The following is a 21,566-nucleotide window of genomic DNA, read 5'->3' as shown; positions in this document are numbered from 1 at the left end:
TTCATAAAACCCTTTCACATGATAAAAATAAAGGGTAAAATTTCATAAACCCTTTCACATAATAAAACAAAGGGTAAAATTTAACACTGAATTTATGATGATCAAAATCGTTCTATAAATAAAGGCGGGGCCGACTAACATGAATCGTCATAAAAAACCGTGCGTAAACGAACAAAGCAATAATAAAAAAGGATGAAAATGAATTACCCTCCGCAGCCACTGCCGCAACCGCAGTTAGATCCGCAACCGCAGTTACCACCACAGCAAGACATTTTCAAGAGTGATTGAGAGTTGATGATGATTGATCCTATAAAAAAACAGAATGGAGCGAATAGATAGATACTAGATAGAGATAAGAAGGAGAGTAAGGGGTGGCTTTACTTATAATAGTGTAAAGTGAGGACTTAGGAGGGACAGTATTATTATTAGACGTACACTTGTCATCATCGTATAACACCATGGTTTTAGACCGTCTAATGTTGGCAATTGGCATCGAGATTCGGGGAACACCTCTATCCTCCACGTATTGTTTGCATCGGGACTCGTTGAGTTGGACTAGAGGTGTCGATTCGGATATTTGGATCTATATCATTAGGCAAAAGCTAATATGCGCCCTCGGGATGTTAGATAAGATAATTAAAAGTGGACATCTTAGAGTGAAACTAATATTAATTATGCCGAACGATGCGTGATTTTGTTATGCCTTCCTAACTTAACTATTTCAACCAATATAATTATTTTTTATCTAACGCACTAGGCGCTCGTTAGCAATATTCATATCATTTAATACCAAATGTCATAATCTGAATGTTTTGACACCGGGTTATATGGCACTCTCTTGCCTTTTTAGCGACAAAAACACAAGTCTAGTCGGAACTGTGGTATGTGAGCATAAAGCAACACAATTGAGCAAAAATATCTCAAGGAAGCACGCTTCTATTGATAACGAGTGTAGATTCAGGGCTTGTGTTGGTTAATATTCAAAGCGGGCACAAATAACTCCGACAATGAAAGAGGGTTTCTTGATTTGAGGGGATACTTCAAGTCTTTAAAACAAGGCAAACACTAAGGTTTAAAAACTTAAACAATATGCAACCGAGTAAGGAGCGAACAATTACATCGGGTGTATTTTTAAACTTAAGTTATGCTAAATTATGATGTCTATAAAGTTGAAATTTTTAAATGTTTTGTAAGTTGGTTTTGAATTGGGTTGGATCAAGTCGGGTGTGGTTGAACCCATCAATAAAAACCCAAAAATTGCTACTGGTATTAGTTATTTCGATGGGCCCCCGTATCAATAAATTTACAGATTGCAAAAGCTGGTACCCTTTATACAAAGTTTGTTCTTTGTTCACCAAAAATTGAGAAAAAAAAAAAAAAAAACCATAATAAAAACAAAGAAGCAATTTCCTCGATTTCTCAGTCACCTGCATTATTTTCACCCAAATTCAAAAATAATAAATTAAAATCTAGTGTGCCGCATAATACAATCACAAATTTGGAGAGATAGATAGAGAAACAGCCACTTCAGTTCATCTTCTACCTCTACTTACTCAGGTTTTTTCTGTCTTTCTTCAGAACTTAAGATTAATCAGAATTTCACTTGATATTTCATGTATATGGAAATGCTGGGATTATTGGATTATAATAGTAAAGAAAAAATCATTGATTTTGATGGAAGGAATTGAACTGAATATCTTATTTTTTATGTAATTTGTCGATTAAGAAGCATTAAATTTAAGGATATCTCAAAGAAGCCATTTTTTGTGCTGTTTTTGTTTTTATGATCTGCCCAACTCAATTCTAGGTAATTTAAGCATTATGGGTGACAATAAAGTTTGAAACTTTTGTAGAATTAGTGTATTATCAACCTTTAATTTGAAAGCTCAAGTGGTGGGAATGGGACCCATCAATGGTGGTTCTTGATGACTTACTTTTACCCTTTTTAATTTTGGACTGGGTCTTTTTTTTATTTGTTCTATTACTATTTCCTGTTTAATGTTGCTAGAAGTTCCTAAATAACTTAAGAATTAAGTAGTTACTAAGGTTTAGGAAACCAACAATTTGAGGGTTGAGCTTTAGAGGATTGGCCTAATTATATGATAGGATTATTCTAAATTGAACTATAGTGGTAAAGCTTTTAGTTTGATGTGGAATACTGGCTTGCTACATTCGCTGCGCTTGTTTGAGACCTTGATTGTTCTCTTTACATCAGAGCTGGCATATATCGAAGCCAATGCTGATTGAATTTTTGTTAATGGAAGGTGTTTATAGAGAAGTGGATTTTGTCAATATGTGATATTAAGGGTTATGCCTTTTTATTTTTTCTAGGTGTACACTTAGGAGATGACTCCCTATGTAGTTGGAGTCCTTGTTCCTCTTGTGTTTACTCTTATAATTCGTAATACTAAGCGTGGGAAAAAAAGAGGATTGCCTATTGATGTTGCTGGGGAACCTGGATATGCAATCAGGAATGCTCGGTTTACTTCCCCCGTAACAACAGCATGGGAGGGCGTCTCAACTCTCGCTGAGCTTTTTGAGAGGTCATGTGAAAATTATAGAGATGAACCCCTTCTTGGAACCAGAAAGCTGATTGCCAAGGAGACTGAAGTGACAGCAGATGGGAAATCCTTTGAGAAACTTCACTTGGGAGAGTATGAATGGCTTACTTATGGAAAAACCTTTGAATCTGTCTGTAGTTTTGCTTCTGGTTTGGCACAACTTGGACATTCGAGGAATGAACGTGCTGCAATCTTTGCTGATACACGAGAGGAATGGTACATCGCAATGCAGGTACTTGGTAAATCTTTTTGTTTTTCATTAATTAGAATTATAAAAAAGGGAATTGAAAAACTTGCAGATTAGGCATATGCTTATCTTGGAAGAAACTTTTGTGCAGTAGGACTTACTTTTGTGTATTTGAACATCATATCACAAGAGTTTGGATTTATAGTATTAGTATTAGTTATTGATTTTTCCGCATTCTGCTCCCAAAGTCCCAATGGGTTTGGTAGTCTTGCAGTACTTCCCCGGTCCCCCCCCCCCCCTTTGCTTAAGTAGTCCTTGAATGAAACATAACATTGGTGTTCTTCGGCAGGCTTGTTTCAGGCGCAACATAACTATTGTGACAATATATTCTTCTCTTGGAGAGGAAGCTCTATCTCATTCATTGAATCAGGTTCTCTCTCTCTCTCTTTCTTTCTCTGCTTCTTCTTTAATTTCTTTCCCCAACATTTATTGTTGCAGGCACTCACAGTGGGTTTTCCCCTTCTTCATTCTTATATTTGTTTCTTATTACTGTGATTTTTCTATGCTTTGCCTTCAGAACCTTTCAATGGCTCGAACATTCTTTAAGTATACCGACAAAGAATTGATTCCTAGCAAAAGTAGAAATGGTGCAAAGTCCTTCCACATAAAATTGTGCTGAATGTTGTCCGTTTGTAATTATAGTGTTAGGATTTGTGGTTAATTTTCAGTTATGGCTTATGAAGTTATGATGCACTTGACTTTTTTGAGCATTATGATCCATGGACTATAGAGCCGTGCATAAATGCAGGGTGTTACCTGTCTAATTTCAAAATTTTCAATGCCTGTTCAATCACAACTTGCATGCTTTAATCACTCTTGTACCTTCCCTTCTGTTGACTAGAGATAACTAGGTATTTAAGATAAGTAGGAGGAGTGTAGGAATATGTTCTACTGTGTGCTTTTCTTGATGTTAATGATATAGTTTTCTGAAAAATTCCCGTTAGTCTTGAAGGCTTAACAGTAACAGGGGTACAATTTTTGGGAAAACCAAGGGGCTAGCTATGAGGGATAGGGCTGTAAACCATTTAACAGAAAAGCTATAAGCCTGATTTTTTTTTTTCTATGATCATATAACTTTTTGGTAGGAAATTTTTCTAGAGAGAAACTGCCAAGCGTATAGTTTGGCAATTACTTAGTCTATTGTATATAGATCCCTGTTACTTGCACTTCTCTAAGCAGCTTTTCTTTTCTTTTATTTTTATTTTTTATTTTTATTTTTTTTTGCAGACAGAGGTCACAACTGTAATTTGTGGGCAGAAAGAAATGAAAAAGCTTGTGGACATAAGTGGACAGCTTGACACTGTAAAGAGGATTATATGTATGGATGATGATTTCTCATCTAATGCCTCTTTGGTGGAGGAAAAATGGACTGTCAAATCATTTGCTGCTGTGGAAAAGCTTGGACGAGAAAATCCTGTTGATGCTGATTTACCCCTAGCAGCTGATGTTGCTGTGATAATGTATACCAGTGGAAGTACAGGCTTGCCAAAAGTGAGTAGGCTACTAGAATCATTTAATTTTTTAAATTTAGATTTAGAATGTCTGTTCTTCCCTCATTTCTCCTCTACTGCTCTGAACCTGACCCACAGCTACAGCTTAGCTCCTTTTGAGTTATCGACATTTTATGATTCTTTCATGATCTTTTGATGTTTATAGGTAATTGATTGATTACATAGAATTTGTAGATTTTCATTAAGTGATACCAATATACTATGATACCTTCTACTGATAAACCCATGAAACATAATCTTTACCGGCTGAGCTTTATAATTTCTCTAGCCTTTCAGTTTCTGTCGATAGATGCTTTTATATTGCTTGATAGACAGAGATGATAGTTTCATGTGCACCATACCATCACCCCAATGTATCTAATTAAGCTTCCCTGCCTAAGGCTAGTTAGGATTTTCAGCCTTTCAGGTGCGAGGCTTCTCACTTCTTCTATTCCAAAGAGGCTCTTTTGGCCTTAATTTTGTTTCCTTCAGGGCTCCTGATCCCGGAGCAACTGACTAACTTACTATTTGCTTATGAAAAAGTAAAATGTAACTAGACATCTCATTTAGTCCATTGTAATTTAAAGTTGAATAATTGCCCCTCATAAGCTCATTCAACTTTCTTCTGAATGGACATTTTTGTTTGTCTGATTTATTATTGACTGATTAAATAGCAAGACAAAGATGCTGTTTCTTTGCCTCTATAGATTTAAAATGCAGTCACTGCAGCAATAAATTTTTGGTATTTGTCTGGAAAAAGAAACAAAACTCAATTTAAGTGGTGCGTTGATTGACTATCCACTTTGCAAATTCTGGGCTCTCTAGGACTCTGCCACTCTGGGTAGGTATTCGATGTCTTTCAAAAAAAAAGGGTAGGTATTCAATAAATATGAGGGTTCTAGGTACATCAGATAACATTCAGGGCTTTTCATTATGTAAGCCCACTGTTGTGCAGTACTATCAATGATCGTGATTTGTGATTCTGTTGGGATTTGCTTTAAAGTTGTTGGATTGTGATTGCTTGTTAAACTTAGTTTGATGAAGGATGGGGAGAAAAATTAGTGCCCGGTAAGGATTGTACTGAAAGTTGATGCTATTTGATGCTTTCAACATGAAATAAAGTGGGAAGTTTTAATGAATATCTACTGAAGTATGGGTGATTCAACAAAAATATACTAGAAAATTACACAAAATATGCTCGACTATTAACTATCAGAACAAAAAAGCATTAAAAGATATCAAAGGTGCAATTTCCGGACTATATTATTAGGACATACAGAAAAAAAAAAATACTAGAATGGACTTTTATTTAAGACTTATTCCATACCTCTTTCCAGTCAGATTTAATGTCTTGCATCACGTGGTAGCAAATTTTACCTCTAATATCATTTAATGTGGTTTTGTTCATATAATTGACTGTTGGCTACATTGATATATATTTTTTGTTTTCTAATTTGTTTGTTGGGTATATTTTTGTTGGACCGCTTATAATTTGGTACATCTATGTTTAATCTTCCAATTAAGTGCAGCTAAATTTTGTTGCTTGTTAAATTTAGTATCTGCTACTTTGGATTTTGAAGAAGCAAATTAGTAGTTTAGAAGTTGTAGCTAGTCTGCAATATAGTTGTAGCTAGTCTGCATCCAAATGTACTGTATATTTGGACTTCATCATCTCTTATGCCTGGAGAAGTAGGGTTAATAATTGAACTGTTAGGAACTTCATATTGGCAATGACTTGCTATTAATCTATAGAGATTTAGGAAAGGGCCTGAAGTACACTCTATAAGTTAGTAAGATCTCCATCCCTCAATCTCGAGAGTCCCTTCTTTAGTAAGAAGAATCATTGGTTTATATTTCTTCATAAACACAACACTCGGAAAATGTTGAGATTTGAGTATGGTATTTTGGAGATGCTCAACAGCATGGGGGACCCTAGAGACAGAGACTGAAAGCATCCTTTCCCATCTCTGCAAATTTCTATACTTATGTGTGTATTTTGTGCTGTAATAGAAGATGAGTAGTGTCTTTTTGTAGAAGAATCTTATAGTTTGCTGGTGCAGAGGATGCTGTGTCTGCCTTTTTATTTTTAATACGTTTGCTAATTGGCTTTATAGGTTTGCTACTTTGCAAAGAATAGGAATTTGTTTCGGTGGCTGGAAAGAAATGAGTGAATTTGGATTTGGTTTTCTATTCGTGAACTTGCAGAATAGAGCAGTTCTCCTTGCATTGCTTTGTTGTTTATCTGTGGGGGTTTCCTTTATTTTCTAATGGAGATGCAGTCTGGCTGGCAAATAATTTTCCCATTGTTTTTTATTCCAAAAATTTATGCATGGGGAGGAGATTTCTTGCTTTCTTGTAGTTGACAATTTGACATATTCTATATAAGTATGAGAAACAGAGAAAGTGCTATAGTATGTTTATTCTGATGGATAAGATTTCTGCAGAGAGTTCTTCTCATAATCCCCCACTCCCTTCTTCCATAGAGTTTATAAGCTGTATGTAAATTGATTTCAACTTTCAGGGGGTGATGATGACGCATGGTAATGTACTTGCTACGGTTTCTGCTGTCATGACTCTAGTTCCCGGACTTGGCAAAAAAGACGTTTATTTAGCATATTTACCTCTAGCTCACATCCTGGAATTAGCTGCTGAGGTATGATCTATGTTGAATTTGTACCATAGGATTCCTTGCTGCCTAGGCGCCTAGCTGGCCAATAAATTTATCAAATTATCAACACATGCTCAATTCTCATTCTATAAATTCATATCTTTTCTACTGCAGAACATAGCAGCTGCAATCGGAGGGAGAATAGGATATGGATCCCCACTTACATTGACAGATACTTCAAACAAGATTAAAAAGGGTACAAAGGGTGATGCCTCTGTGTTGGCACCTACACTGATGGCTGCTGTACCAGCAATTCTGGACCGTGTTCGAGAAGGTGTACGCAAAAAGGTTGGTAAGAATAGTCTTTTTTTTTTGGGTGATATCTTGCTCTTTCTCACAAGTTTGGAGTATTTGTTAAAAGGGGTAAAAAAAAACCAAATGAAAGAAAACATATTATTCCTAGTGGGAATGGAAGTAGTGGTTGATAAAGGCCTATCTACTTTAACTCTTTAAGAGAGGCTCCATCCTTTCTGTCTCACAGCAAAATACATTTTGACGATCAACTTCCTTCATTTCAGACCTAGGAATCTGAGATTAGCCTCATGAACATTCTGTAACGTGATATATTGTACACAGTTTCAAAAATATTAATGCATTTATATTTGAGTCTTTCTCTGGTCCTTATATACATCTCTCTGTGCCCTAAAACTTCAAGGCTCTAGCTTTAAAGATGTATACAGGAACCTACACACATAAGAAAGTCTGTTCATTGTTGGACGCCCCAATTCAGTTAAGAACCTTCTGTTTATTGAGCGAAAAATAAACTTCTGAACTAATCTAGACTCTGCTATATATGGCTGATACAATGCTCCATGCTTGTGCAAAAATGAGCACAGTAAAAATTGCTTTGTCGTAGATGATGTGCTCCTTTAAGTTCGCAATTGCGCAATTCATTACTGCAGACTACAGTTGTGTAGCTAGTCTTTTATATCTCTCATAGTCCAAGTTTATAGTTCCAGCTTCAGGAATTACAACCATTAAACTTATATCGTCCTTGCCTATTTACTAAACTCATGCACCTATCAAACTAGCAGAAATTTGCTTTCCTTACATTGTTCTATTTTGTTTCATTTTTATTGGCATCCAAGGGAACTTTAGTAGAACCATGAAGATAGAACATGATAGTGTGATTTTTCTCCTTCCTCTTCATGATTGTAAAATTTGAAGATTTTAATGTTGGATTATTCTGCGGTTTAGGTTGATGCAAAGGGTGGATTGTCCAAAAGATTATTTGATTTTGCGTACAATCGCCGCTTATCTGCAATGAATGGTAACTGGTGTGGTGCAAGGGGTCCAGAGAGAATTCTTTGGGATTTACTAGTGTTTAAAAAGGTCCGAGCAGTGTTGGGAGGTCGTATACGTTTTATTCTTTCTGGAGGTGCACCTCTTTCTGGTGATACACAAAGATTCATCAATATTTGTATTGGGTTAGTATGTTCATCGTTGTTTTTCATTTCCTAATTGATCTGTTGTTCTGTCACGAGCATCTACATCTGCATTTTAACAAAAAGCTAAATAGGTTACATACAAAATGTGGGGAGAAGTGGTGTTGGTTGTTATCCGTATATGTCTCATATTTTCCCACTTAAGTGCTCTTATGGGTTTTCATTTGGACTGTGAATACTTGATATTGATATCTTTGTATTAACCTCTTTCTGCCAAAGCTCTTAAGTGAGAAGCTATTGGGGTTTTTTTATATTAGTATATGCTCCCTGTTTAACTTCTTTATAAAATATTATTAAAAATATACTGTCTTTATCTCTTGCTCATTGTGTATTTAATAAGCAATTTGCACCTTGTTGACCTAACAAGAGTGCTGTGTGCTTTTTTTGTGAATCTGTTTACAATCCTTGATAAAAATTGAAATTCTCTTAGATTGTGGACAGTTGGATTACATAATCCTTCAAAGTATTTCCTTTCACATAGACCTGCCACGTCTTTAGTCTATTTAAAGCCTAGCATCTATGAATATATTCCATGTTGTATTTCCTTTCAGTTGGTATAGGGTATAGCTCCATGCCTCCATGGCAAGTGTTTGTGGAGAAGGGAATCTCGTATCATTGTCGAATTGGTGTTGATTTTTTACAATTAAGTAGTATGTCTTTTAAAATTTCGCTGTAGATAAAAGAAGCTCATGTCATAGTCAAGTTGGTGTTGATTTATTGTAATTACTTAAATATCAAATTGGTGTTTCATTGCAACTATCTCTGGAAAGTAATCTATACTAGCTCAAATATTTTTATAACCTTCAAGTTGTACATGTATGGAATTTTTTTGCTTAACATGTTCAAGTCAAAACAAGTTTTGTTTTCTTATTCTGGAAGTCTGCCTATAGTTGACCAAAGTGTTTCTTTGCATATATTGCAAACCAATGTGTCTCTTGCAAAATTTAACATCTTGGTCACATTCAGTGCTCCTATAGGTCAAGGTTATGGGCTTACTGAGACTTGTGCTGGTGGAACATTTACCGAGTATGATGATACTACCGTTGGTCGTGTTGGACCTCCTGTTCCTTGCTCATATATTAAGGTGAAGTATATTGTTTTTTTAAAATATATTTCAAATTGCTACCACAAAAAAAGAAATATTGTAGGCTTTTTTGTGAATTCACATTTATTACCGTTGCTGTGATTAGGGAAAACACTTAACCTTTTAATGTAGTACTTTATCAAGAAGCTTTGTTTTAAGCACGTCTATTACATGCTTTGTCAATTGAAATTATTTCTACTTGAAAGCGAGGACGATTTATAGTTTTTCACTGGACCAAGATGCAGGACCATGGTCTGAATACTTAGTCTTTTACATGTCTTGCTGCAACATCTATAATTGCTGTAATACGATGGTTGTTTGTATTTCACATGTAATTAGTTTTAGTCTCTGTATTGAAACATGTGTAGCATATCATGTTGCAGTTAATAGATTGGCCTGAAGGAGGATATCTTATCAGTGATAAACCTATGCCTCGGGGGGAAATTGTTATTGGTGGTCCAAATGTCACACTTGGATATTTCAAAGATGAAGACAAGACCAATGAAGTGTACAAGGTTATCTTTCATCTTCTGCTGGTTATCCTGTCATGCTTTGTGAAAACCATGGCTTTATGCATTCAATTTTAACTTCATTACTTTGTAATTGGAAGGTTGATGAGAGAGGGATGAGGTGGTTCTATACTGGTGACATAGGACAGTTTCATGCTGATGGTTGCCTTGAAATAGTTGACCGTAAAAAGGACATTGTTAAGCTTCAGCATGGGGAATACGTTTCTCTGGGAAAGGTATTGCTTTACACATAAATTTAAATCTTTACTACGAAGTATATCAGTTCCAAAACCTGATGTCTTTTTTTTTACCTGTAGGTTGAGGCAGCTCTGATTACAAGTCCCTATGTCGAGAACATCATGCTGCATTGTGATCCTAATTATAGCTACTGTGTGGCTGTCGTGGTAGCCTCAGAATCTTCTGTACGAGATTGGGCAGTCAAGCAAGGAATTAGTTTCACCGACTTTTCTGACTTGTGCCAGAAAGAAGAAACTGTTAAAGAAGTTCTTGGATCACTAGTAAAGGTTAGTCTACTACAGAATTTCTTTACAGAATTTGATTGGAAAGAGGAAACTCTTTTGAGTTAGCATGCGTCTAGTCTAGTTATGTCTATTATGATTAATACTTCTTCAAATGCTTCTCACCCTCATGAGGCCTCATCCTTCCAAAACAATTTGGAAAAAGAATGCTCTTCGTAACACGCAATTGAATATAAATAATAGTTACTATAAATTCTTGGGATTATGTATGTTTGGCTGTTTCGTTAGAGATATTTAAGTATAAATAAGTCGAAAGACTTGAAACAGTAGGATTTTTGTTTTTAACAAAAAAGCAAGAGATTTGAAGTAATGGATAGCATTTGCTGATTGATTACTTATGCTATTATGTAGGAAGCCAAAAAGGCTCGCTTGGAAAAGTTTGAGATACCTGCAAGAATCAAATTGCTTTCAGAACCGTGGACACCAGAGTCAGGATTAGTAACAGCTGCTCTGAAGCTCAAGAGAGAAGTTGTCAAGAAGACATTCTCAGATGAGCTCGCAAAATTATACTCTACATAATACACTCTGCAGAATTTGCTGCTGTATGATAGATATGTCGCACAGTAAGGTACTTTCACCTGTTTAATTCCTTTTGCTTTATCTTTTGTAACATAATTCCTGTCGACACAAGCCTCGTTTTTTAAGGGGGGAAGGGGGGGGGGGGGGGGGGGGGGGGGTTACATAAAATACCTATCTACTTCATCTGCTTTCTCAGTTTATTCTTTCATTTCTTGATGTTCAATATGAGCACATTGAATTTATTTATTTTTTGGTTCTCTTTGTGATAATGTCACAAGACAATTTACAGAAATCCCAAAGAATGAACCAAATCCATTGGATACTTTATTAAACATGCTGCTATTAATGTTGTTTTCGGAAATTTTGATCCCACTGTCATTTTCTGAGCTAGATTTATTCTTCGAGGTCGTTGTAACCATTTATGCAACCACTAGTTAGTGTGGGAAACTTTGAACTCGTAGGATAGTGAAGCCTACCTACCACGGAGTATTTATCAGTTGGCTAACTCTACTTCAATTTGGACTTGTGTGGTGAATTGATGATGCAATATCAATTACAGCGTAAAATGGATAGGCATGATTATTGCCTTCACGATGTTAGGTTTAAAAATAATGTTCCGTTCTTGACAAGTATGTATGTAGCGGGTAAATGTCATTAAATATTTACATTAGGAATCTCGTGCATGAATAGGGCTTCCTAATGTGATAGTTTGATAGCTATTAATAGACGACGGGAGTTTATACTAAGACCGCTTAATCGTGACTAAGAAAGCATTTGCGTAAGCTTGTGAAGCTCCCATACTTCTGAAAGACTATGCCCATGTTTTTTATGTACTAATGTTGGCATCACTTTTTGCCCAGGAATCTGCTGTAGTTCGTTTACTCGGTGGCTAACTCTTAGGAATCCTTGGTATCTTTTGATGAAAATTTAACCATTTTAATGTCGAACAAGTTATGTTTACTTTCTAATGGATCGGATCGTTGATAGATAAGGACAATTTTTTTTTTTAAGGCATCGGCTGCATTGGGTAATCGGGTATATGTTCCTTTCCAACGATGGTCCTCGGGACATAAGTACGCCCACTTTGCCTAAACTTTAATGTGCAAGAACTATCACCGTGTTTCAAAATTCAAACTTCTTTGAGGAAAAATTTTAAAAATTGAGAAAGGTAAGCAAAGATATTCAATCATCATCCAAGTGATTTTTAGTATGCATAACTACTAGACATGTCAATTCCTGACCTGGCCCGATTCTAAACTTGAGTTACTAAGAGATAACTTGAACCTGACTCGACCCAAAGGACTTGAAATCCACCCAATTTGACCTGTTTATCATATTTTGTAATGATCCAAATCACTTGAACCAAACGACTCATACGCCCTGTAATTAACCTGAATTCGACCCAAGTCTAATATTAACAGCATAGGAGTGAATTAACTTAAATCATACGCGTTTAAACTCTTATTCACTCCAAATGGACGTATGATGTAAATCAAAGCAATACCCGATTCTATTTTCATTCGTTTTGAGTTTTCCTATACCTTCTAAAATGATACTCCTTATGAAACTTTCGATTCTAAACCAATGATGTTTTACTTAGTTTTGTAAAATTTTCAACTTTTTTTGTTGCAAAAGTTTAGAATTGTTATTATTGCCTTTCATTTGATCTCTCTTTTAGGGGTGGTTGATGTCCATGCTGTCCTTTTACGTAGCTTATTACCAACCTCAACTCCCTTAAAGAAGCAACTAAAAGTACGTGTATTTTTTTAAAACCTTTCACAAGCCAGTTATGTATCTACATACTTCTTAATCATCACCTTACTTATACGTCTACATTCCACTAGATCCAATTGACATAATTCCACGTAACCCTATTAATCAACTATCGACTTTGACATCTTGTAACGCTTTATATGGCTCCTTGCACTTTTACTCTTCGCCCTAAAATATGAAATAACCCTACTTGAATTTGACTAGCTTGATTGTTTCGACCAACTCTAAATCAAACTTAACCCCTTCATAGCGATAGATGGCTACTCCATTCACTAAACTCTACGTGTTTTACTAAACGTCACAGTGAATCAATCCCACCCGAGTTTATTCATTGGTACGACCCGAGACATCTAATACACTCATACTAGAGTCTTGCTTAATAAGTAGCAAAGTATATCTAATGATATAGATAGAGTCAAAGAAGCAAAGACATAAACAAAAGGGAGCCTAAGATGTGAAATTGGAAACTGAAATGAAAGCTACCTTAATCAAAATGGGAACAACTTAGACTTTTCTTCCATGTGACCCCATACCTTGTTCTTTCACCTTTTTTATTTTTTTTCCTTTGTTTTCTTTATTTTTGATATACTTTTTATTTATCTTTTCTTGCTTTTATAAAATTGTTTCGTCATTTATATATTCTTGCTTAATTCCATTTTCTCTTCCAGCCTAGCTTGCATACTTGCATGTTTATTTCCTTTTGCTTTTCATTCATATCAAATTTATTGATCTTGTACTACGTGTAAAGATCTAATAGGATAAGTGAGAGCGGAAAAAAAATCATAATATTATTATGGGTAAGTGTGAAACCCGACTCAAAAGAAGGAAGGAAATGAATAAATAGAACACCTTAACTTAAAATGGGTCAAGTAAATTGAGACTGATGGTATAATTTAAGTAGTGTTTTTCCGTTGAAGTTTAAGCTTGTTTTATTGGTAGGCCATGAATTACATATCATAGAGCTCGCTCTATGCTTTATTAACAAGTTCTTGATTTTCTATTTTATGACGTTTGGGAAAAGGGGGAAAAAGAGAAAAGGAAGAATTTCTTTTTTCTAAAGCTTTTACATTCTTTTCGTTCTTTGCCCTTTAAAAAGCAAAATTGACTTTGTAAAATTGAATTTTTGAAAAAACAATGATAATTATTTTGTGGTACATTATACTACCGGAGTATACAATAATAATGATCTATTACACTCCCCCCTCACATGTAAGGTCCCTTTTAACTTTGTCTCATGTGATTTTTCGGGCTAAAGTGTTTCTTCACTCCCCCTCACACGTACCTACTCTTGGCCCAGTGAACTTTAGCCATTTAAGGTCCCATATCGTGGGCCTAACTCTGATGCCATGTCAAATGCGGGTATGGGCCGCACCCGCAAACCAAGAGAGAGAGTCCACTTCACGAGTCTAAGGAGGTTCCATCCCAAAACCATATGGCAATAGGAGGAGTAGCCCCTTAACCTTATAAAGTGTTTAACTCTCTCTTTTTCAACCAATGTGGGATACTTACATGTGGTGACACTTAAGAGGTTTATTCTTCAACATATAGAATTTGAAACACACAAACTTTATTTTGAAACGTAGAAAATTTTTACCTATAGCGTGTATGTAGTATGAACCACCACTTTCTAATACGTTATAGTACAACATCATAAATTCACATTACAACTCGCAAAGAAAACTCTAGACTTTGACCTTAGTAGTAACTAATAAGAAATTATGTCCTTAATGATGGTTTTTTGGGGCAAAGTGGAGGTGAGATGCATTAATTATCTTAATCTAAGAAGGTTGTCAAGAACAAAATTAACAAATTCCAAGCCTTAATTTTTTATAATATCAAGATTTGACCATTAGCCAGATGCAAGACTCACCCCAACTCTAAAGCAATAGTTTTTGCGAAACAATGTTGCGTAACAAGTGGAAAGACAGCCGACCAACTCTCTCTTTTTTCACTATTGGGATTATTCACAAGAATTGAAGTTTGCTCTAAGAAATGTTGGAAGATACAAAATATCTTTTGTATTAATAGAAAATTGATTCTCCTAATTATAAACAAAGTAAGGGTTTGTTGTGATTTACTGAATTGAGCTGTACTGAAATAAACTGATTAGAGCTGAATTGAACTAAACTGTTTATGAGATAAGGAAATTAGGAATTGAACTGATTAGAGTTGAACTGAATGAAATAGACGTATTAATAGTGTTATGCAACATTGTATGTCTTTTTACACTTTTATAATGAATAATACACGTTTCCATTTCGCTTAAAGCCGAAATTACTATTTACTGATCTATGTTAATTTGGACTTCTTTGCAATTCTATTTAGTTTAGGTCATTTTAGTTTTAAACAATAAGGTCTAAAGTGAATATTGATGGACTAAAACATGGTAACTTGTTTTTATGGACCTAACTTTAATTTGTTTATTTTTTTTAGAATGGACCTAACTTAAGTAATTTATTACAAGTATAATTTTCCTGACTCAACATGAGTTTTACAAAACTTGGTTTGACAAGTTAAGGGAAGGTGAATTGAAGGAAGGGATCATAATTGTATCCTATTGATGCACAAACTACTAACCTCCTTGTAGAGAATTTATGAAGCTAGATCGGTTATTATCTTAATATAGTCTCGTTGTTTTCATGTCCAAATTCTTATACCTAATATGAATATTGTTTATGTTAGGATTTTTTTACTTATAACAAAAAAAAAAAAAAAAAAAAAAAAAAGTATTTTACCATCAAAACTTTTAAAAATTTTATTTTACCACCAAATTTTAAAATTGTTTTTTTTACCATCTACCGTTAAATCTAACGGTTATAAAAAATTTCTTCGATTTTTGTGCAAAAATATGTTCTTCTTAGGTTCATGGGGTATTTTGGTCCTATTAATCCAATTTGAGGTCAAAATTGGCAAAACAAATGATCAAAAATGCCTCATTTTGCGTGTTTTACGAAAATTGAGGTAAATGATACATTTTTTTTTTATCATTTTTTGTTAATTTTAACCTCAAATTCAATTCAAAGGAAAACCCCTAAAGATTATGTGTTTGGCATGAAAATCAAAGAATTTAACATCTAATATGAGATACTAATGCCAACTTTGTTGCTCAAAACTTGAAATTGATTTCCAAAAATATAGAAAATAATTACAAGTATTTTATTTATTTATGTATTTTTTTTTTTTTTTTGAAGACTATTACAAGTAATTAATACTGAGTAAATTTTCTTTAAAATTAAAGATAAATAGAGTACTCACCTAACAACTGTGGACGCAACAACAATACTACAACTAATTCAAGGTGGTAAACTGATTTATTGTAGTGTCAGTTTGACAATAATATACAGTATCCGAAAGTATAATAATGAGAGAAAAAAAAATAGCAGATCAAAAAGGTAAGTACATAAGTTAAATGTAGAATATGGGTGTAATAAAATTACCACAAATCCTAAAAAAAAAAATAACGGGTGTACGTTAATTTATTATAAAACGGGTTAAATTTATCTTTAAAGCAGTTAAAGTTGCCTTTTAAAACGAATTGAACTGAACTGAACTGAACTGATTAGAGCTGAAATGAAGCCGAAGAGAATAGGCCCTTACTTTTAAGTTGATCGTCAAACAATAAATTAACTTACATCCGTTTTACATACTCATAATAATTACAGCATGTTGGCATGAAGCAGAGAAAGAACGTGGGTTGAAGTGAAAATGAATTTGGGGATTAATAATGAGTACAAAATTGATGAAATATTCTTAAATACTACTCGTATTTACTAGTCGTGGTAGTTTGAATGGTCTAATATCAGTAGTACTATAGTGTAGAATGAGGTGAAGCAGAAGATAGAGGTAAAGTTTGACCAATGTTCATTGTTTGAAGCAACAGTAAACAAAAGTACTCTGTAATCTGCATTCCATGCTGCAACCAAATGATCAAACATCTTCCACCTTTTTCGTGCTCTTTTGACCTTCTTTTCTTTTTCTTTCCAATACATACTTTCTTTTATACGGAGTAGAGATACACTCTCTCCTTATTTCAAAATACCATGTATAATGCATGTATTCTACAAGTATGACAAGCTAAGATCAGTCTAGTGGAAAAAATTACACCATTTAACTTAGAGGTAATTTAAGTATAGGATTCTTTGCTCTTGTTCACTCTCAAATTAAATGTCTAAGGGCCTGTTCTCTTACGTTGAAATTCAGTTTAGTTCAGTTCAGTTCAGCTCAGCTCAGTTCAGTTCAGTTCAGCTCAGCTCCTAATTTTCTTCTCTTATAAAATATTCATTTCAGTTCAGTTCAGTTCAGTTCAGTTTAGTTCAGTTCAATTCAACTCAGTTCTGTTCAGTTCAGCTCAGTTCAGTCAATGAGAACAGACCCTAATCAGAATACCGAAATAAATTAACTTTGAAGGTTTAGATCTAGATATTTTTATTTATTTATTATTTTTTTATTCTATGAGTATTTTGGATGTTCTAATGTGATGTACATATTTCTAATCTATGATTGTAAATTTCAATTAAAAATTTACAAACTATTTTGAATTATACATTTTCAATTAATAATATAGTTTTATGAGAAATTTATTGAAACTTTGTGATAAGAAATTATTTGTCCAAAACTTATTTATTTTTCCTTAACTTATTTTATCTTAATTTATACTCTGTTCGAACTTAAATTATTATTTTTAAACAGGATAAAATAATACCATGTGATGGAAATAATAGAGGCAAAATTTTATCCGTTTTAATTTGACATTGCATAATTGCATTACCAAGTACCAAATAATCCGTAACAAACTTCAATTTATTACTGCACAATTTTTTTGGACAAAGGGGTAAATTGTTAGAGATTTGACATATAAAGGAATTAGGAAGATATATTCTTTGTGATTTATTTCTATTAATATTAGATTATTAGGATATAATTAATGCACTACTAGTATGATTCAGTGTATAGTATACAATGGCTAATAAAACAAAATCACATTAATAAATATAAAAGAACTAATAACGTTTAAAACAAATGAACATTAACTCCAACCACTAGACTATTGGCCTGTTCTATTCAACTTAATTTCAATTCAGTCTAATTCAATTCAGCTCCAATCAGTTTAGTTTAGTTCAGCTCAACTTAGCTCAATTAAGTTCTTAATTTCCTTCTATTACAAACAATTCATTCTAGCTCTATTCAATTTAGTTCAGCTCAATTTTATTGTTTTCAGAAAATCGAAACAAGCTCTAACTTTGATTCTCGAACAATACACAGAAATACAGAATCAACGGTATAGTATCGAATAAAGTACAAGTATATAATAACGTATATATACGTTAGTACAAAAATGAACATATTAGCCAACATTGGCTATACACAACACTTTATGCTCCTTTTAAGCTCATCATCTTTTCTCACACATTTATTATTATTCTCCTTATTCCTTCCTCCATACCATATCATATCATCTTCTCTTTTTTTTTTTTCTCTCTCCTTTACCCAAATTCCACCAATTCATCACCAACCAAACACTCCCTTATTCTCTCTCCTCCTCCTTCAAACCCCAAAATATGAATGAAACAACTTACAAAGAACATGGTTTATTATCTTGTTATTTCCACCCTAAAGAAATTATCTTAGGAGTTTGTCATCTTTGTCTTAATGAAAGACTCCTCATTTTGGCAGCCAAACAAGGTGCTAATAAATCTAATAAGTCCTCCAAATATGATTATGATTATTTTAAGAGTAGTAATAACTCTTTTAATAATAAAAATTATGATAATAATTCTTATTATCATAATAATAAGGCTAAATCTTATGTTAGCCTTCCTAAAATATTTGCCATTGCTTCCTTTTTTAACACTAAAGATAGTTTCCGCCACCGCTGCCGCCGTAGCCGCCACCGTGAGTCTCACCGGCAGGATGTGTTTGATGATGTTGATGCTACTTCCACAAGTTTAGAAGGTATATAATCTTCTTATTTATTTCATTATATTTTTTTATATATATATAAATAAATATTTTAACAACTACTATCATGTGATTTTTTTATTTTTTATTTTTCAAATAATTGATTTTATTTAGGAAAGGGTGCCTGAGTAGATAATATTTTTTTTATTAAATGTATGTTAATTCTGAAAAAGAAATTGTCATTTTCTTTTGCTGGTTGAAAATGTCATTTTTCAAATCGGTGGAGTCGTCCCGAATAATTTATCATGTAGACAGAATTTAATCTCGTGTTTTGAATATTATTGTGTCCTTGATATTTAACTAAGAACTAAACCAGCTGACATTTCGAAAGTCATGAATATCTTAAATGTCTAATCTCGTGTTTAAAAGTATTATTGCATATTTGCATTAGTCATGTAAAGTACACTAATATGACGGTTATGAAGTAAAATTCTAAATTAACATTATTGTTAGGAGTAGTATTAAAATCTTAAAATGACAAGAATTATATGAAAGAAAAAAAACATGAATTAAAGTGACAAGTTTAATGAAATGGAGAAAATATATGAAGTATTTGCTTTCATGATCTATCTCGTAATTTGTTCGCTCGACAACATCCCAATAACAAGTCTTGCACCGGATTTTCGCTTCTTTTTTAAAATACAGTAGATTTTTTTGGCTTTTGATAACGTGGCTAGAGTTTTAAAAGTACAACCGGTTATACTATGCACATAATATGTATAAGTCGTACAACCTTGTTAATAATTTTTTTAAGCCAAGTATTCCTTAGCAAATGTGTTAAAATTAGTCTTAGTTGTACCATACATCCGATTATCTAGTTGTACAGTATAAATATAATTGGATGATAAATGGAAATTAAGGTGCCAAATATAAATTGATGTAACGACAGCAAAAAAATGTCACACCTAACCACAATAAAGAGGTAGTAGTGGTTATGGTTGATTGTTGAGGATCTATTCCTAATTTCTGGTATAATACATGATTGGCTATAATATAACTGCCTTAAACCTAATTTCAACCAGAGTCAATGATGCCTAATTATTTATCGAATCATGAATTCTGCTAGTTAATTAGTATTATACAATGATGATTATTTACTTCTTGGGTACAAGTATACAATAGAAGCATTGTGTAGTAGAATCATACATTTTTTTGCTTTGAAGTTACTCAATTTTGTACGTATTGATGAAATTTAAAAAAAGTCGATCATATTTTCAAAGCAAATAGCGCTCATCAATTAAAATTGCGCGAATATACTACTCCGTATATTTTATATACAATATATCGTATTAAATTAAAATACTTTATTTTCTACTCTTTACCCTTTAAAATGTTACAATATTTATTACACAAAGTTACGAGTATAATTTAAAATGTTACAATATTTATGACACCTTTATCAAATTTAGGATCACTTTTGCAATTTTTTGGTCAACTTTTTTATTAACAAAGTATAGATACTTTGTAAATTTTATTTATGTCAGGGTAACTTTTATTTATATTAGGATAATTTTGCTCATTTTAGGGTAATTTTATAACGAATTTATATTATTTTATTGTACATCCGATTTATTTAAAAGTTTGTCTAATTTATTTATTTATTTTTGTAGAAAAAGTACAATTTATATTATACTCAATCGGCATTTATTAAATAATTAATGTATTTTCCTACCTTTTTTTTGACCAATAGAGGATGATTCATTTATATCAATCAAGTTTGGGGACAATGGAGTAGCATCATGGGACAAGACTAGCAGTAGTGTGACAAAGGTGTCACTAGAGCAACATTGCAGCTTGTCTTGGGGTGGTCAAACCACAGTCAAAGATGCTACCATCAAGGGTACTGATTGTAATAATAGCAACAAAAGTGTGGTGGAGCATGCCAAGCCTCGAGGGGCGGTGTCGATGAGGTGGCGGAAGCGGATCGGGCAGTTATTGCAAGTAATAAGATGGAAGAAATCTAGCAATGCCACCAATGTTGGAGGAGGGAATAATGTTAATAAGGTGGTGGAAGGTGTGAAGGTAGTGAGGAATAATAAAGGTTGGATTAGGACATTAAAGAGCAAGACCAAGGAATGAAATAATTATACTACATAAATAGATAAATATAGTTTTGGAATTAATTTTTCTTATCTTTTGGTGTGATTTTTGGGATTAATGTGATATTGTGATTATAAAAGATCAATAATGAAATTGAAAGGATATGGTATAGTTTTATACTATGATTTTGATGTACTCTTTTAAGTTTTATTAATGTCATGAATCATGATTTCATAATAAACTATAATGTGATGTCACATTTTATTCTGTATATCTTACTTAGTAGTCACTACTCACTAGTCAATATACAAGAATACAAGTTTTATTTATTTAACTACTAATCTACTGACATTATACACTTTATTATTCCATTAAAAAAAAGAAGGATTATTAGGATTGTCAATGAATCTTTGAAATCAAGCAACATTGAGATATTATATAATTAGTCTATCATATCAGGTTGCTTAAATATCAAGTTCATTGACTAACTGTTTTTTTAAAAAATTTAGGTTTGAATAGTCATTTTGTGTTTACGAGAAATGATTGTGGCATAAGAGGTGTGTAAAAATCAATTTCCGGGTTTATTTGTAAAACTAGTTTGTGGAGAGTATTTTATTCTTCTAGTTGTATTGATTATTAAGTAATAATCGGTGTATCGGTGTTCTATTATAAATTATAAAAAATCATACTTTACAAGTTTGCAATATCAAAGTTGTGGAAACAAACTCAACGG

The 21,566-nt window shown here is 33.3% G+C and overlaps 2 protein-coding genes across 2 annotated transcripts; both read left to right on the top strand.

Annotated features, from left to right (window-relative positions):
- The first annotated feature begins 1,357 nt into the window (after window positions 1-1,357).
- Window positions 1,358-11,188, top strand: LOC145586570 (long chain acyl-CoA synthetase 9, chloroplastic-like). Its single transcript, XM_081643438.1, has 12 exons — window positions 1,358-1,557; window positions 2,332-2,793; window positions 3,098-3,178; window positions 4,036-4,299; window positions 6,820-6,951; window positions 7,081-7,254; window positions 8,164-8,393; window positions 9,378-9,495; window positions 9,879-10,010; window positions 10,106-10,240; window positions 10,322-10,528; window positions 10,895-11,188. Exons 2-12 carry the CDS (start codon window positions 2,347-2,349, stop codon window positions 11,060-11,062), a joined length of 2,088 nt encoding a protein of 695 aa, XP_081499564.1. The 5' UTR covers window positions 1,358-1,557; window positions 2,332-2,346; the 3' UTR covers window positions 11,063-11,188.
- Window positions 11,189-18,187: 6,999 nt separating this feature from the next.
- On the top strand, window positions 18,188-20,980 carry LOC145585399 (uncharacterized). Its single transcript, XM_081642103.1, has 2 exons — window positions 18,188-18,787; window positions 20,484-20,980. Exons 1-2 carry the CDS (start codon window positions 18,394-18,396, stop codon window positions 20,870-20,872), a joined length of 783 nt encoding a protein of 260 aa, XP_081498229.1. The 5' UTR covers window positions 18,188-18,393; the 3' UTR covers window positions 20,873-20,980.
- The last annotated feature ends 586 nt before the right edge of the window (window positions 20,981-21,566 follow it).

Source organism: Chenopodium album, chromosome 16, assembly GCF_948465745.1.
Source record: "Chenopodium album chromosome 16, dcCheAlbu1.1, whole genome shotgun sequence".
In the NCBI taxonomy this organism is placed as follows: Eukaryota; Viridiplantae; Streptophyta; class Magnoliopsida; order Caryophyllales; family Amaranthaceae; genus Chenopodium; species Chenopodium album.
The sequence above is the reverse complement of the archived record's forward strand: the minus strand, read 5'-3'. Positions and strand labels throughout refer to the sequence as shown.